The following is a 17,922-nucleotide window of genomic DNA, read 5'->3' as shown; positions in this document are numbered from 1 at the left end:
ATTAAGTATGAAACAATGATAAAAATTAACTCTGTCTCACAAAATTAGGAGAAATAAATACCAAATAACTTATCCATGTCCTCTAATCATAGTTCAAAATAAACTGGAGGGGCCAGCCCAGTGGCGTAGCAGTTAAGTGTGTGCGCTCTGCTGCCACGGCCCAGGGTTTGCAGGTTCGGATCTTGGGCGCGCAACGACACACCGCTTGTCAAGCCATGCTGTGGCAGCATCCCATATAAAGTAGAGGAAGATAGGCACGGATGTTGGCCCAGGGCCAATCTTCCTCAGCAAAAAGAGGAGGATTGGCAATAGATGTTAGCTCAGGGCTAATCTTCCTCACACACACACACACACACACACACACACACACACACACAATAAATAAATAAATAAATAAACTGGAAATCAATTACACACTGTGCCTTTTAAAATTTATAAAACACACTTTATTTATTTATTCAATAAATATTACTAAGTGCCTAACAAGACCTACGCACAATTCTATGTACAGGAGAGTTTTAAAAAATGAAAAAAATAGACAACTTGCCTTCAGGAAGCTAACATTCTAAATATTTCAAAATATTCCAAAAAAATAAAAAAATACTTTTAAAAATAAAAACAGAAATTTGAAAATATTTAGCACTGAATCATAATGAAATAATTATAAATCAAAACTTCTGTGATACAGCTAAATAAGTGCTTAGAGAGAAATTTCAAGCCTGTAATTTAAGAACATGAAAGAAAAAATGTGACATTAATAAGCTAAGAATCCAACTTGAGAAGTTTATAAAAAAGAACAGATTAAAAAGAAATAATAAAGAACTGAAATTGATAAAAACAAACAAAAAACAATTAAGAGCCTGTCATGTCCTCATGTCCTACATATATGAAAAGACTAGTAAAACAGATATAGCTCTTACTAAATCGAGCAAACTAAAACAAGAGAAAGGCCAACATAGATGAGATATTTAAAAACTGGAAGTTAAGGAACAAAGCTGTTATAATTCACAAATGATATGAGTGTCTTATATTAGACAAAATGTTACAAACAAATAAGAGAGTCCAGCAAGGGAGATTAACACAGAAACTTAATACTGTTCCTGTAATTTATCAGTAAACAATTTGAAAATGTAATTTAAAATACACCATTTACAATATGAGCTAAAAGTATAAAGTACTAGAGAATAAATCTAAAAACACACGTATAAGACTTCATGGAAAAAAATGGAAGCTTTACTGAAGGATCTAAAAGGAACACTAAACAAGCATGTCTGTCTGTCTACCTACCTATCTACCCACCTACATATTCTCATATATATTTATATATAAACTATATACCGTATATATCAGTTATATACCTGTATATTATTTATATTATAAATATATACTATATATACATTTATATAACTACATACAAATAATATATGTATATATTTACTGGATGGGATAATTTAATATTATATAAAAATGGCAATTCTCCTTAAACTAACCTATAAATTCAAAGAAATTCCCATAAAAATTCCAGGAGAGTTTTTTGTTGAACTTGTTATACTGGTCCTAATCATATTTATACGGAAAATCAAGTAGAGAAAAACAGCCAAGACAGTTTTGAAGAAGAGGAAGTAGGGGGAATTTTCACTATCTGATATCAAAATTGATTATAAAGCTGTGGTAACTGCAATGTGGGACTGGCACGAGGCAATACACCATTGGAACAGTATAAAGATTCAAGAAGAATTAAAGATATAAATCAGAAAAAAAGCAAAACCATAAAACTTTTAGAATAAATAAGGGAGAATATCTTTATGAACTCAGACTAAGAAAAATTCTTATACAACCCATACACACACACACACACACACACACACACACACAAACTCCCTCACTTATGTAGACATAGACAAACTATGAAGGAAAAACCCCGATAATATTTTGACAGTAAAATAAAAAACTTCTGTGTATGTGGTAAAATGACAATGAAAAAGTAAATATTCAAGTCACAAACTGGAATATTATATTTGTATCACATATAATTGATAAAGATTAGTATACAGAATTATAGAGAATATATTACAAATCACTAAAAGAAGAAAATAACCCAACAGATAACTAAGCAAAAGACATGAACGGGTATTTCACAGACGAGCAAATATGAATGAAAATAATCATATGAAAAGATACTCAACTTTACTAGATGTCAAAGAAATGAAAATAAAACAAGATACAATTTCACATCCATCAGAGAAAAAAAACTGAGGCAGATAACACCAAGTACTGGCGAGGACTTGGGGAAACAGGAACTATTATACATTTCTGGTGGGAGTGTTAACTGTTGCAACTACTTTAAAGGACAGAATTTAGGAATATCTGGTAGAACTGAAGATGCACATACCCTACAACCCTCTCGTCTACTCCAGAGAAACTCACACATTGCAAAAGGAGATGTTTAAAGCAGGTTCATTATAGCATTTCCGTAACAGTAAAAAACTAAAGCCAAGTTAACTGTACCTCAGTAATGGATGTATAAATGAACTGCAGTATACTCATAAAATGAAATACTAAAAAGGAATAAAAATGAATAAGCTAGCTCTATATACATGAACGTGGATAAAGCGCCTATGGAAGCAGACTGCAAAGGGAGCCTACAGTATAATAGCATTTCTCTAAAAAAGTCAAGGCTTTCAACACAATAAACACTAATAATAGATATTTACACATGAAGCAAAACTATGAACACAAATATGGGAATCAGGCACACAACATTTTGGAAAATGGTTACCTCTTGGGGAGGGAGGAGAATGGGATGGGTGGGTAAGAAACAAAGAGACAGTCAGATCCAAGGCAAATAAAACAAAATATTAACATCTACAGTTGGGTGGTGGTGAGTAAATGTATATCTTTTATTATTTCTTTATATTCTCTATATGTGTTTTATTATATCTTTACTTGTGTATGTATTTGAAACATTTTCTAATCTTAAAAAGAAAAAATAAGATGCAAAATACCAAACCCCAAAATGAATTGCTCTTATGAATTTAAACTTACTTCTTTGAGTTGATTTCCATACTTTCAACAATGCCTTTAATTTTCTCTACTACATTAGTAAACGTTATCTTTTCCAACAAGTGAAAATCTTCTGCATACAAATTTTCATCTATAGGTCCTAAGAACTTAAAATAAAAGCAGTTATATTATTGTATATCTTCTAGAAGATACCAGTTTGAGGAAAATATTTTCTCATCAAATAGATATTTCTTTAAGCAAAAACTGATTAGAGATTAAACAGATGGTGGCTATTAATCCCACTATTTACTAAATCCATTAGGAGACAAAGAAGAGAAAAATATTTCCTCATTTTGATATTACAAATAATATTTACATAAATACCAAAATTAAACTGACAAAATTGAAAAGTAGCAAATTATTTCCATTTGCAAGTTTTACTTTGAAACATAATGCTTCCAAAAACCTAAGGCTTTTCATTCTAAAGTAAATTATGAAAGCAATTGTCTATACTTTACAAATCTTTTAATTTCAATTTTCTATTCATCTGTAAATGTAGTCTACACTATGTAGATATGAATTAATACATAAGCAAGGCATAGAAGAGCAAAAACCGAGAGACAAATCACATAATTACTTAATAATACCAACCAATCTTCACGTAACTGATGTATAACAGTGTGGCGCACAGCAAGGTCACGTAGGTTAGCTTTAATCCACTAACTACAGAGGGGGAGTTATCACAGTGTCCATACCTAATTTCTCAGGATGGCTATCCCATCACAACCACCACCAACTCCACTACTATTAGCACTTTCTGAGGAAGCTACTACATCAGAATCTCATGAAACAAGCCCTGATGTAGGAGGTGAGCCTGGCACAGTGTTACGCTCTAAACAATTATAGTTAACAACAAACAATTAGAAAACATGTCAACCAGAATATTTTTTTTTCTTGGTAAAAAGACCACAGTGAAATGGTTGCAGCACATCTTCTCACTTCCCCTTCATATGCTTCTGCAATTAATATTTTCTAAAAATTAATGAAGTATAGTTCTTGGATCTTTTTCATTTGCTCATATCATAGGAGATATTAGCTGGAAGGATGGCATTACAGCTAAACAAATACCATGTTTAACCTTAAACATAAAACATGGGCTCTTAAAAATGCAAAACTAGTCACTATAAAACTAAAAGTACACATATGAATATTTCATTGCCTTAAGATTTGATATCATTCGTAAGGTAACTTTTTTTTTTGGGTGGCATTTGTTTTTTAGTTTTTAAGGTGACTTTGAAAGCACTTTCAATGTTATATTTTTTCGACTACGAATAGGAGAGGCCTGGAAAATAGTTGAATTTAACTATATCACCTCTAGTGACTTGAGTGGTTTTGTTAATAACTCAGAATAAGGAAATAAGGAAATCTCAAATTGTTTTCCTAAGGGGTTAACAAGACTGGTGATCCTTACCAATTAAATTCACCAGAGAACCAGCTCTATTTCACTTTTTTAAGTACAGCCTCAAATAGTTAGGAGAAACTTGATCCTTTTGTGTCTTAGTTCTTCTACTTAAAGCTGAATATAAAATTTGTAATAAAGTAATTTAAATAGTATAAAATCACATAATGTCCGAGTTGGGAAAAGGAACATTAAACTTGAAAATCATGTAATAGTACAATAAAACCTATCAGGTGCTTAAATCTTCTTTCCAACATTTTGGAAATGTGATTTTTCAGTTATACAGAATAACTGCTGTAACAGAAATGCATTACTTCCTTTGACAGCTCATTAAAATTTGGGAAAACTCTCAGAGTGTTCATCCACACCCGGAGTTAAAAATCTCTCTCCACTCATGGAAGTTTGATCAACTGGTCCTGATTCTATACTGACTCCCATCAAGTGTAACACAAATCAAGTCTACAAAGGTGCCCACCATTTCCCATGACAGCCCTCAAATATTTAAAGAGAAACAGGAGTTAAGTATATTTAATCTCTCACAACTCTGTGAAACAGACTATTACTATTCCCCCTGTCCAAGTGCAGAAACAAAGTCTCACAGAGGTCACATAATTAACAGTGCAACTGGAATTTGAATCCAGATTTGTCTGGCTGGAAAAAAAAGGCCTTGCTTGTTTCCCTACTCTCTGCTACCCCCTGGCTTTCAGAAATTAGTAAATAGGTAGTGTGGTAAAAATAAATTTAATGTAATTATAGCAACAGCATTATTTAGGGTTTTGTTTAATATTAACATACATAATTCTTCAGCATATCAGTTAAGAAAGTATGAGATAATCATCAGCACCCCAATTATGATCATTTATAAATAATTTCAACTTCAAATATGTTCCAATTCTAATGTAAACGTTTGGACAGGTTCAGAATGAAGATTGATTCTAAAATGTCAGAATTATTTCAAGCATTAAACTATTTCATTTAGAATGATAACTATCTACTACAATTGCTGTGATTATTGTGCTTTATAGCATTACAATGAGACAGAGTAATAAGCTAAGTATTACGTTATAGCTCATAAACCACAGTACTTATTTTTGGATATATCGTACTTTTCTATTCAAACCACAGTTCTACAAAAAAAGATAATCAAAATTACAATTTTCTAGTAATCAACACAAAAAGTCAACATAATTTGACTTTACACTATTTCTAGCTCCAATCTCCCCCCTGAATTCAACTCCTATGTTCAACTGCTGACTCAACAAGTCTGCTTGGAGGTCCAGAGCTCAACAATGAACTCTTAATACGTCCAGAGCTGAATTCTCTTTCCCTTTCCACTCCTCCTGAACTCCACTCCTCCTGCAGTTTTCCTCACCTTACTACATGGCAACTCCATTCTGCTAGTTACATAGTTCTCTCACATCCCACATCAAGTCTGTCAGCAATTCCCGTTCACTCTTCCTCCAAAATATATCCCACATCCACTTCTCACTACTTCCACTAGAGCCATTCTGGTCCAAGCCACCATTATCTCTCACTTAGACTACTACAATAGCTCCTAACTGGTTTCCTGACCCCCTACAGTCTCTTCTCAATGTAACAGCCACTAGTGATCCAAATAAAACATAAGCCAGATCACGTCAATCCTCTGCCCAGAACTACAAGCTTCGCAACTCATTCAGGGTAGAGCAGGAGTCCCCACACTGCCTATTGAACCCTACATTATCTGGCCCCCAGCTACTTCTCTCAACTACTCTCCTGACTACTCTTTTTTTTTCCTCCTCAAGGCCCCAGTATATAGTTTTATATTCTAGTTGTAGGTCCTTCTAGTTCTTGTATGTGAGCTGCCACCACAGCATGGCTATTGACAGATGGGTGGTGTGGTTCCACACCAGGAACTGAACCTGGGCTGTCCAAGCAGAACGCGCTGAACTGTAAACACCAGGCCATCAGGGCTGGCTCATCCTGACTACTCTCTTGCATGCCTACTATGCCTACAACACACAGACATGATCTCATCTCAGGACCTTTGCACTCACTGTTCCCTCTGCCTAGAATATTCTTCTTCCAGATATTCGACGTGGCTTGCTCCCTCCTCACCTCCCTTGGTTCTCTGTCCAAATGACACCTTATCAGTAAGGATGCTATTTGTTATCTTTCTCTGCCCACCAAAATGTAAACTCTACGAAAACATGTTTCTTCACTATAGTACTCTCAGAACCTAGAAGAATGTTTGGTTCACAGCAGGTGAGAAACTAATATTTGAATGTTTTTGTCAATTTCAAGGAAAATGAGAAGGAAACATAGTTCTAGGAGAAATAAGATGAATATAACTATAACTAATATTTTTTATCACTAATATTGATAATATATGAATTATATTAAACATATATTAAATACATGACAAAGAAAACATAAGGTAGCTTCTGTAAAATGTACACCAAAAGGCAAGGTACTAGATACAGCTGGTGTAATTTTTTTCCTCTTTCTCTCTTAAAATGCCTGACAGAGCCAGAGGTAGCCATATAGTTTAAAACTCTTCTAAAAAGCTATATTTCCTCCCAAAGAAATTATTAAAGAGAAAAAGCAATGCTATTTCTGGGCTTCAACATAGCTCACTATAAAAATTCACTAATACTTTATATTACTGTAATAATAAATGGCAACCATTGTTGCCAAGTTGTAAAATAGCACTGTACACAGACTTTGAACCTAGGTCTAATTGACTAGCAGCTAACACAATTAGTCAGCTCAAAAACTGTTACACTGGGGCCAGCCCAGTGGCATAGTGGTTAAGTTTGTGCACTCTGCTTTGGCAGCCCGGGGTTCACAGGTTTGGATCCCAGGTGCGGACCTACACGCCACTTATCAAGCCATGCTGTGGCAGGTGTCCCACATATAAAGTAGAGGAAAATGGGCATGGATGTTAGCCCAAGGCTAATCTTCCTCAGCAAAAAGAGGCGGATGGGCAACAGATGTTAGCTCAGGGCTAGTGTTCTTCACTAAAAAAAAACAAAAAACAAAACGTTACACTGAAGCAGATATATTTGATCTATGGCAGCAGAGGGAAGAGTCCCTCACAATTCTCCAACTCCTATTATTTACAGATTCGGATAAGATGGAATAAAGAAGCGTAATTTTAAGGGGATAATGATATGGAAGTAAAACACACAGGTGAACAGAGCTCATAAAAATGTAGAAAACAAAGAACACATTAAGAGTGTATTAGAGCTCTGAACACGATTTGGGGATATATAATTTGATAGTTCAAGCAGGGCTATGTCAAACACTTTGCATTAGTTGATATCCTAATAAATCTAACCACCAGATTCAATTTTTTTAAACTTAAATCATTCCTGAGAAATAAAACCAGACTATCATACTTAAAAAATATTAATAAGTAGATATTATCCACTAATTTTGTGTCTAACTTAAAAAATATTAATAAGTAGATATTATCCGCTAATTTTGTGTGTCTAATAAAGACTCTTTAATCAGAAAAATGTTTGTGATATACTAAGAGAAAAAAGCATGACATAAAATTACATATATATAGTAGGATTAAAATTATATATTTTCAAAAACCAGAAATAGCTATGTAGGGTAGAAAAAAGGGTTAGAAGGTGAAACAATAAATTATTAATAATAAATTTTATTAGGATAGTGGGAGTAAGAATGATTTTCCTATAGATTTTTAAAGATTATATTTATAAATAGTACTTTATACTTCAAAACTTACAAAAGTATTGTATCATTACTTAACTTAATCATATTGCTATTTAACATAATCAATTGTAGAGAAAAGCCACAAGAAGAGAAAATGTCACAATGTACTTTCTACATCTACTACAGTAGTGGTTCTTAATGACAATGGTGTCATGTGTACTAAGTTGTTTATTCTAATACTTATATTAGAACAAAATAAGTCAGCCCCACAAGAACATCCTTCCTTACTTGCATTCAACGTTATCATCAACAGGGGAAGGGGTCAAGTAACAGGCAGTGCGCCATGAACTGGACATCCCAGCGCCATTTTCTTGATGCTGAGACCTGTTTGGTGTGTCTGGCATGTGAGCACTGTCCTCTGCATGTGCTGCATCATGTGTGTTGTGACAGAAAAGTCTGAGACCCCTGTATCACAGTGTCACTGAGCAAAGTGAGCAATGGCTTTTCCTACTTACTTTCCCATTGCTGACAACACCTATTTCTCCAGGACGCAATTTGAGTACATCTTGACAGAACAACTGGTGAGTTCGGAAAATATTCACTCCAATGGTATTATATTTTTTCTCAAAAGCATTCTTATCCATCCCCTAAAGCATAAGAATGATGAAACTTACAAGAGAACAGTAAACATATTAAATCATTTTCTTAACAATGCCTACTTTATTAATGTTAGTATAAAATTTTAAATTATACTAAACCGTGATTTTAAAAAGTATTATTTCCTTCTGAAACCACATTAAAAAAATCTTCCTTTGCCAAGTCAATTACAATATTTGTAAATCTTGTTACAAGCAGATACAGTTTGTTTTCATTCTTTGAGAATTTCAGGTGGATTATTAATTAGTAAAATGCTAAGGAACATCAATTTAAGTAAAATTTAATATTAAAGAAATGAAATAAAATTTTTATTAAATTCTGAACTCAGTACCCCCATTTTGATGTGCTCAATAAAAAAGTGTTTAAAATAGAAATACCCTATCTCACCCCATTATACCAATCCCACAAAACTATTTTAGTAATAGCACATTTAACTTTTGAAATACAAAAGTAACCCTTGGAGTCAAAAAATATATAGACATTCATAGAAAATAAACTGTAAACAGGTTCTTTACACCTTCATACTAAGACACACTTCTCCATATCAGTTATTATCAAACTTAAATGTGCATACAAATCACTTGGGTGCCTTGTTAAAATGCAGATTCTATTTCAGTAGATCTAGGGTGCGGACTTCAATTCTGAATTTCTAACAAGTTCCTGGGCACTCTTGTGATGACAGAAATGTTCCCCTGCACTGTCCAATATGGTAGCCACAGCCACAGATGGTTACTGAGCACTTGAAATGTGGCTAGTACGACTGAGGAACTGAATTTAAAATTTAAGTTTAAAATAGCCACATGTAGCTAGTACAGTACGGCCCTAGATCCTTCTTACTTCCAAAATCTCCATCTCAATCACCCCCTCTGATCACAAGCTCCTGAACTTTCAGCTCATTCATTCCAGTGTCACCAGACCAACTATTACGCAACCCCTTCAGTCCATTGACCCTACCACTTATTTATTGTCCATCATACTTCTCTTATCGTAATTTTCCTCCTAACTCAGTTATACTCCAGAGTCCTTTACTACAACAAAAGCCTTCCATGCTTAGCTCCCTTGAATGCTTCCTCCAGTTATACTGACGTGGCAAAACCCCAACTCTGGTTAAGCACAACTTTGCTTTCTCTGCAACTGGATCCAAACAGTGTTTACACAGCTAGAGAAAATCATGCAACCGATGCTGTTCTCACTTTCAATTTATGGTCATTCACCTCATGTGGGCTCTCAGAAATCTTCCCACACAACATATTTAATTCACTTTTTCACTCTCAGAATAACAGAAAAATATTTGACATTTTCTCCTCTTTCCTCAAACCTCTAGTAGCACCTACTCCCTCTAATACTTAGCTAATTACCTGACTTTTTTGAAAATGAAAGCAATCAGAAGAGAAGTACTCCGTCTTGCTACCACCAAATAAATCTACCCTTCTACATCTGTACCCACATATTCTGCCTTTCTTCTGGTTAAAATAGATTCCTGTTCTTAAGACCAACACTTTACACCTGTGCTTTGGATCCCAGCAAAGTTCTGCTCAAGAACTTTGCTCCCACTTTGCTCGCCTCTATCATCCATTCTCATTGTTTGAATGGACTGTCTCCATTAGCATACATAATAGTGACATCTCCCAGATTCAGAAATCCTTTCTTGACCTCAAACCCTATTCTAGCTACAGAATATTTCTGTTACCCATATAAAAAAGTTTCTTAAAAGAGCTACCTATATTCGCTGTCTCTATCCTGATTTCTCATTTTCTCTTGAATCTAATTCACTTGTATACATACCCCTCCACTGAAACTGTTCCTATCAAAGTCACCAATGACCACTTTAACAAATAAAATGGTCAATTATGAAGCCTAATTTCAGGAACATCTGGCATAGGTGATCAGCCCTTCCTTGAAACAGTTTCTCCAACTGGCTTTCAGGATATCATACTCTCCTGGTTATCTTCTTAATTCACTGGCTGTTCCATCTGTCTCCTTTACTGGATCATCCTTTTCTTTTGTACCTCTACATGTTGGAATGTACCAGGGCTCCATTTTCAGTCCCTCTGTTTTCCATCCCCTCACTCACTTCTGAGGTATCTCATCTAGTTTCTTAGCTTTAAATTACATATAATGTTGATGAGTCTTAAATTGACTATCAAAAAAAATGACATTATAATCCTCCTTTGATTTCTACATTCACTTACTTAATTGTCAACTCAACATCTCCACTTGAATGTCCAACAGGCATCTCTAACTTCACATATACAAAACTTAACTCGATCTTTTAAGTGTCCAAGTCTTCTCTTCATCTAGACTTCCCCCACTCAAAAAAAGACACCACCATTAGTTATAGCTGTTCTAACCAAAATCCTAGGATATTACTGTCACATGTCATATATAATTGATCAGCTAATCCTGTTGATATAGTTGTAATAAATATTATGTATCAACTATCTCACCATCTCTACCACTACTCTCTAGTCCAGACACTATTATTTCTTGCCTAGATTATTGCAATAGCATTCTAATTGTTCATCCTATTTCCACTCTTTTATACCTACTATCAAATCTTCACATGGCATCCAGAGTCATCTTTTTAAAGATTATTCACTTCAAGATTCCTCAATGGATTCCCATTATAGTCAGAAAAAATTTCAACTCCTCACCACGGCCTACAAGTGCTTGAAATATCTGGCGTTATGTTTCTGACCTCATCTCCTAGTACTCTCCACATCACTCTATTTGGGTCATAACGATCTGCCTATACCTCAAAGCTGGCATGACAGTCTCTGTGTCAGGCCTTTAGACTTGCTGTGTTCTTGAACCTGGAACATTCTTCTCACAGACTTTCCACAGCTTGATTTCTCGTTTCATTCAGAGCTCTGCTCAAACATAAGGTCTTTAGAGATGCCTTCTCTGACCACTCCAGTAAAAAAGCAACCCTCAAACTATCGGCCTTCTTATGTTTCTTTATATTTTTCCAATACCACTCAGCTTGTCTGTCTTTCCCTACAGTGTAAGCTCCACAAGAGCAGGGACTGTCTCTGCCATGTTCACAAGTATATCTCTATTGTCTGGTAGTCAATCAATAAATATTTTTTGAATGGATTAATGAATCTTTCTTCCAAAGGATCACCTTCTATCTTTGGAATTTCCCCCATACTGGACCCCTTCAGTGAAATACCTGAGGATTATTTACATAATCCTTTAACTCCCAGTTCTTCACTTAAGTACATATCCTAACTAGAATGCCATCAACTTTAAGGATCATGAAGTAGTAGGTGAAATATATGAAATTTGATTTGTTAAATATCTCTATGCAAAGTCACATCACTTAACATTTATCTTTTCCCATTGTAAAGGAATGTTTGTTATCCCCAACTGATTATACTTATTTATTGATGTTTTCAGTAACATGATATCTCCAAGTACACTCCAATACTTTTAAAATATGCAAAAGACACTCATTTATTATTTCAAAGAAACAGCTACTAACCTCAGTGAGAAATGTTTTAATTTTATCTCCAGAGTAAATAGCTGTAGCAGTTTCTTCCTTTGCCAGTTTCCTGAGAAAGTTTCTCAAAAAGCTGTTTTTCTGTGTCAGAAAAGCTGCCAAAATTCCTCTAGAAATAGCTGTGTTCTCTTCATTTATTTTTGATGTAGGATTATAAATAACCCCCAACCGACTATGAACACTTGTTTTCTGCAAAACACATGGATAGGTGAAAAAGATCAGAGTTGTACATACCTTTTCACAGTTGAAGTTTCCAATCAAGTTTGTTCACTTTCCCATATAGCACCTTTCACTGTCAGAGTCTATGTTGACTGTACACCATGGAAATAGCCTAAAAACAATCATTTTAGTAACTCTAATTGCTTCACCTCTTTGTATAATAATTTTTTTGTAATGCAATACCTTAACTTCTTTTTGTGTATGTGTGTGCGTGAAATAACACACATAAAACATACACGAAACAAAAATGCAGAGCTCAGTGAATTAACCCATAAAACCACCACCCAGGTCATATTCATATTTCACATTCATGAAATAGAACATTGCCAGCAACCCAAAGGTCTCTCTCATATTCCCTATCAATCACTACACCTTTCCACTTTTCTAAAGACAACCACTATTCTGCCATTTATGGTAATAATGTTCTTGCTTTTCTTTATAGTTTACCATCTAAGCTTGCAATCTATTTCGAACTTCATGTAAATGTAATCATACAGTATATATTCTTTTGTGCTCTTTTCCACTCCACATAATGGTTGTGAGATTCATCAAGACTGTTTTCTGTAGCTGTAGTTCCTTTTTTTTTTTTTTTGGCACTGTACAGAATTCCACAGTATGAACATACTCTCTTTTATCCATTCTACTGATGCTGGACGTCTGAACTTGTTTCAGTTTGGTGGTCTACAACAGACTATGCATACCTTCAACTTTAGAAAATGTTGAACAGTTTTTCAAAAATAGTTGGATTAGTTTTCACTCCCACCAGCAACATATGAGAGTTCCACTACCTCACAGCCGCATAACCATTTTGTATTGTCAGACTTTTTAAATTAAATCATTCTGGTAGATATGTAAAGATATCTTATCAGGGTTTAGTTTGATTTTTCTCATCACTAATTATATTAAACATCCTTTAACATGTCATTGGCCTCTTTTCTGATTTGCCTGTTCAATCTTCTGCTAGTATTTTATTGAAGATAATTATCTTTTCCTTACTGACTTATAGGATTTTGATTTCTAAGACTTGAGTACTTTTTTGGTTATATGTGTACAGATAACTTCTGCTATTCTGTGACTTGCCTTTTTATTCTCTTGATGGTGTGTGTTCTGATAAAAAAAACAGTCCTTAATTTTAATGTAGTTGAATTTATTGGTATTTTACTTCATGGCTACTGGGTTTTGCGTTCTGTTTTAGAAATCTTTCCCTACTCTGAAGTCATAATCTATGTTATCTTTGAGAAGCTTTACTGTTTTGCTTTTTATGTTCAGATCTATAATCCATCTGGAATTGATTTTTGTGTATGATGTGAAAAGAAGAAAGTTTAAAAGACTACCCTTACTGCTCTGTAAGACCAACTTTATCATAAAGCAAGTGTAATATATGCGTGAGTCTGTTTCTGGGTCTTCTATTCTTTTTCCATTGCTCTATTTTTCTATCCTTGTGCTACTACCAAATTGTCTTCAGTTATATAGCTTTATAGAAGATCTTAATATCTAGCAGGGCAATTACCCCACCTTCTTCTTTAAGAGTAATTTAGCTATTCTTGGTCCTTTGAATTTCTATATAAAATTGAGAATCAGTTTGACAATTTCCATAAAAACGCTGAGATTCATACTGGAATTTCACTGAAGCTATACATCAATTTTGGGAGAAATGACATCTTTACAATATTGAGTCTTTCAATTCACAATTATGGTATCTCTCTCCATTCATGCAAGACTTCTGAATTTTCTCTCAATAACATTTTATTGTGTAAAAGTCTTAAACATATTTTATTATATTTATTCCTAGTATTTGATATTTTTGACACAATTATAAGTGACATCTTTATTTAAAATGCATTTCTTGTTTGTTGCAACTCTTAGAATTAATTCTTATGTACTGACATATTATTCAGCAACCTGGTTCAACTAAAAAGTTAATTCTAATAATTTATATGTGGATTCATATATATTTTCTATATAAACAATTTTGAAAAAAGTACCATTTTAATTTTTCCTTTTTGATTTTTATACTGTTTGTTTATTCCTTTCTTCACTTGTATAGGATTTTTGCATCTATGCTCATGAGAAAGATTGGCCTATATTTTTCTATTTTTATATAATGCCCTTTTAGGCATTTGAAGGTTGTGAAGTAATGCTGGCCTTGTAAAATGAGTTGGGATGTACTGCTTACTTTTCTATTCCCTGGAAAAAAATCTGTGTTAGATTGATGCTTGGTATAGTTTACTAGTATGATCATATAGGTCTGGAGTTTTCTCTTTTGAACAGTTTAAATTATAGATTTAATCCCTTCAATAATTAAAAATATTTTCTTCCTACCTCTGTCATGTCCACAGGTCTTAAGTAACACCTCCTCTTTCAGTTATGGCATTGATTGCTTGGGTCTGCTTCTCCATTTTTCTTGACCAGTTTTACCAGGTGTTTAATCAAGTCTATTAGTCTTTTCAAAGAAACAGCTTTTGACTTTGTGGACCTTAACTACCATATGTTTTTATTCTATTTCATTACTTTCTGTTCTTATCTTCACCTTAGCCTTCCCTTTCCTTTGATAGAAGTTTAAGTTGCTGTTTTTAAATTTTAAGATTTGTGCTTAGATGATTGATTTTTCAGCCTTTTTTTTCAGAGCACACAGATTTAGTTGTATCAAGTTTTAACGTCATTTAAATTTTCATTTCAAAAATATTTTCAAATGTGCATTTTTGTACCAAAAGGTTACACAGAAACATTTCTTAATTTCCAAAAGAAAGAGATGTTCTAGTTTTCTTTTGGTTATTGATTTCTAACTTAATTATACTATAGTCAGAGAATATACTTTGCATGATTTCAATCCTTGAAAATTTTATGAGACTTGCTTTATATAGCCCAGCATCTACAAGTGTTCTTTAAATGTTACATTTGCGCTTCGCAAGAACATATACTATGCATTGTGCACTTTTCTGCCAATGCCCATTAGGTCAAGTTTGATGATCTTGTTATTCGAATCTTCTACATATCCCTACTGATTTTCTGTGTACTTGTTCTACCTGTTACTGAGAGGGGTGTTAAAATTTCATATGATTCATGGTTTCGTTTGTTTCTCACTTAAGTTTTGTCAAATTCTGCTTTATAAACTTCGAGCCTATGCTCCCAGGTGAATTATTATGAAAATGCTTTTCCACAGGAAAAAATTTGTAGAAAACACAGATTACACTCTGGCCACTAAAATGGCCTGGAAGCAATGACACACTAATAACAGTGAGTACCCTTAGCGCCCAGATCTGGTTTTCTAACTACTGTTTCCCACAAAAAGGAGTTAGAGTTCTTTGGACAAATGGCAAATTACAGATCTGAGACAGGGAGAATACAGGGTGAAAAAGGGACACTTTGCTTGTCAGAAAGCAAGAAAGTGCTCAGAAAAAGGACACAGGAGTCAGCTTCACAGGGTTCACTAGCCACAGTGGGGCACTGTCAGCACTAAAAGAATCATGTATGTAAATGACAGAAGACACTGAAAAAAAATCCATGAGCAAAAAGATACTTGAAAATAAAAGAGAAAAAAGAGTATCTGCCACCAAGAGGTGACTACTGCACCATCTCCCTTCTCTGAAAATTAGTATCTAAATATAAAGAATAGAGAATTTCCTCTGGATTTTTAGGGAGAATTTTATTTCATGTCATCCTCAGTTGATAAGGGAAAAATCTCTTATATGAGAAGCCTACCAGCTAATAAATGAAGAATAATCTCTCTTTTGCAACCAAAAATAAAATAACTTATTCAGACAAGCATCATCAATAGATCCTAAAAGCATTAGGTGAAAAATTGTGGGCAACACAATATTCACACAGTGTCAAAATATCCCTTAGTAGATTAATTCCTATTCGAAAAAGGAAGACACATTTACAAAGTAGAGATTCGGCTATCAACACTGCATGATTTAAATGTATAGTGAGACAACCTGACAGTCATGTGCTTCAATAACAAGAAGGCCATAAGGAGAGGCTCAATAATATAACAAGATGAAGTCTTCTTGCCAGAACATGTTAAAGCTGCATCTAATTAAACTTCAGATATAACTTCTAGCATAGAGGAAATATAAGAACAAGAAGAATAAGTCAACAATACTACAGGGAAACTATCTGTGAAATTCAGAATCTGGGATTTTTCTACAAAGCAACTACCTTGGTCTCTAAAAAGTCAATACAAAAAAATGTGTGAGGGACTTTTCTACCATATAAGAAACTGATGAAATGTAACAGTGAAATGCATTGTGGGAAACCTGTTTGCATCCTGGTTTGAAAAAAGAAAATACATGTTTGTGGGAACGATTCAATATAGACTTAGTACTCATGATGTGAGAGTGGTATTGCAGTTATGTAGAAGAATACCCTTATTCTTGGGAAATGCATGTTGTAGTACTAAGAGTTGATATAGGCTGATTTCTACAACTTACTTGAAAATGATCTAGACCATTCCTGCCCCTCCACCCCCCCAAACAGATAATTAGATAAGACAAATATGGCAAGATGTTAACAATTAGAGAATCTAGGTGTTAGGTATATAAGTGCTCATTACATTAGTCTTTTGAATTTTGTGTAGCAATGAAAAGAAAACACAGCCTCCAAAAAACAGACCCAGGGAGCCATAAGGAGAGGCCCAAGTGAGGTAACGGCAGAAATTAACAACAAGCTGCCTGAAATGAAATAAAGAGACTCAAAATACAATACTGGAAAGAATTAAAATAAGAATGATATCACAGATAAATCAATTAATGAACTAGATCAGGAGTCAGCAAATTACAGCCTGTGGGTGAAATCTCACCTGGGGCCTGTTTTTATATGGTTCTCCAGGCAAAATATATTAAGTGAAATGGCAGAGCAGCCAGAAGTTTAATAGAATAAGAGAAAGAGATAGACAGGAAGAGCTGTCCTGGCATCACACTCGTCCCTGAGGGTCTGTAAAACTGCACATATGCTATCCTGGCCCCAGTCAGGAAAATCAGAATGGGCATGAACCACCTTGAAAGCATTCCCTGATTAAACACTGCTGAATAAAAAGTTTCTGATCCAGGGGGAACTTCTAGGAAGTAAGTTTTAAAAATAAAATTAAACTCATCCTGGGCAGTCTGGAAGACTGTGTGCAGCCAAAAGTTGAATCTTCTCAGGAGTAATTAGAAAGGGAAATTCCAAGATACTATTCCATGGGTGAATGTGGGCAAAATCATAAAATCTTTGAACTGTAAAAGTAGTTTCTAAGTCAAATACACATCCAAGAGTAAAGGGTGAAAATTGAACTGGCTACGAGGACTTAAGCACAACCTTTGACCATTAAGTGGCTTCTGCTGACCCAGAGACAGTCTGTAGGAATCTAAAATAAAAGATAAAAACAAGGAAAAAAAATCTGAGCAGGAACATCAGAGATATATAATGAGAGGGAAAC

At 34.3% G+C, this 17,922-nt stretch overlaps 1 protein-coding gene across 2 annotated transcripts in view; it reads right to left on the bottom strand.

Annotated features, from left to right (window-relative positions):
* The window catches only part of UGGT2 (UDP-glucose glycoprotein glucosyltransferase 2), a 189,658-nt gene that overhangs the window by 63,649 nt on the left and 108,087 nt on the right, over positions 1-17,922 (bottom strand). For both annotated transcript variants that reach the window (XM_087435913.1, XM_004423119.3), the window contains exons 21-23: positions 12,267-12,473; positions 8,641-8,772; positions 3,046-3,170 (exon numbers count right to left, since the gene is read on the bottom strand). In XM_087435913.1, coding sequence (XP_087292039.1) covers positions 3,046-3,170; positions 8,641-8,772; positions 12,267-12,473 — 464 coding nt within the window. The remainder of the gene's footprint in view (positions 1-3,045; positions 3,171-8,640; positions 8,773-12,266; positions 12,474-17,922) is intronic.

This window comes from Ceratotherium simum, chromosome 10 (genome assembly GCF_057802395.1).
Source record: "Ceratotherium simum simum isolate JZ-2026a chromosome 10, ASM5780239v1, whole genome shotgun sequence".
In the NCBI taxonomy this organism is placed as follows: domain Eukaryota; kingdom Metazoa; phylum Chordata; class Mammalia; order Perissodactyla; family Rhinocerotidae; genus Ceratotherium; species Ceratotherium simum.
The sequence above is the reverse complement of the archived record's forward strand: the minus strand, read 5'-3'. Positions and strand labels throughout refer to the sequence as shown.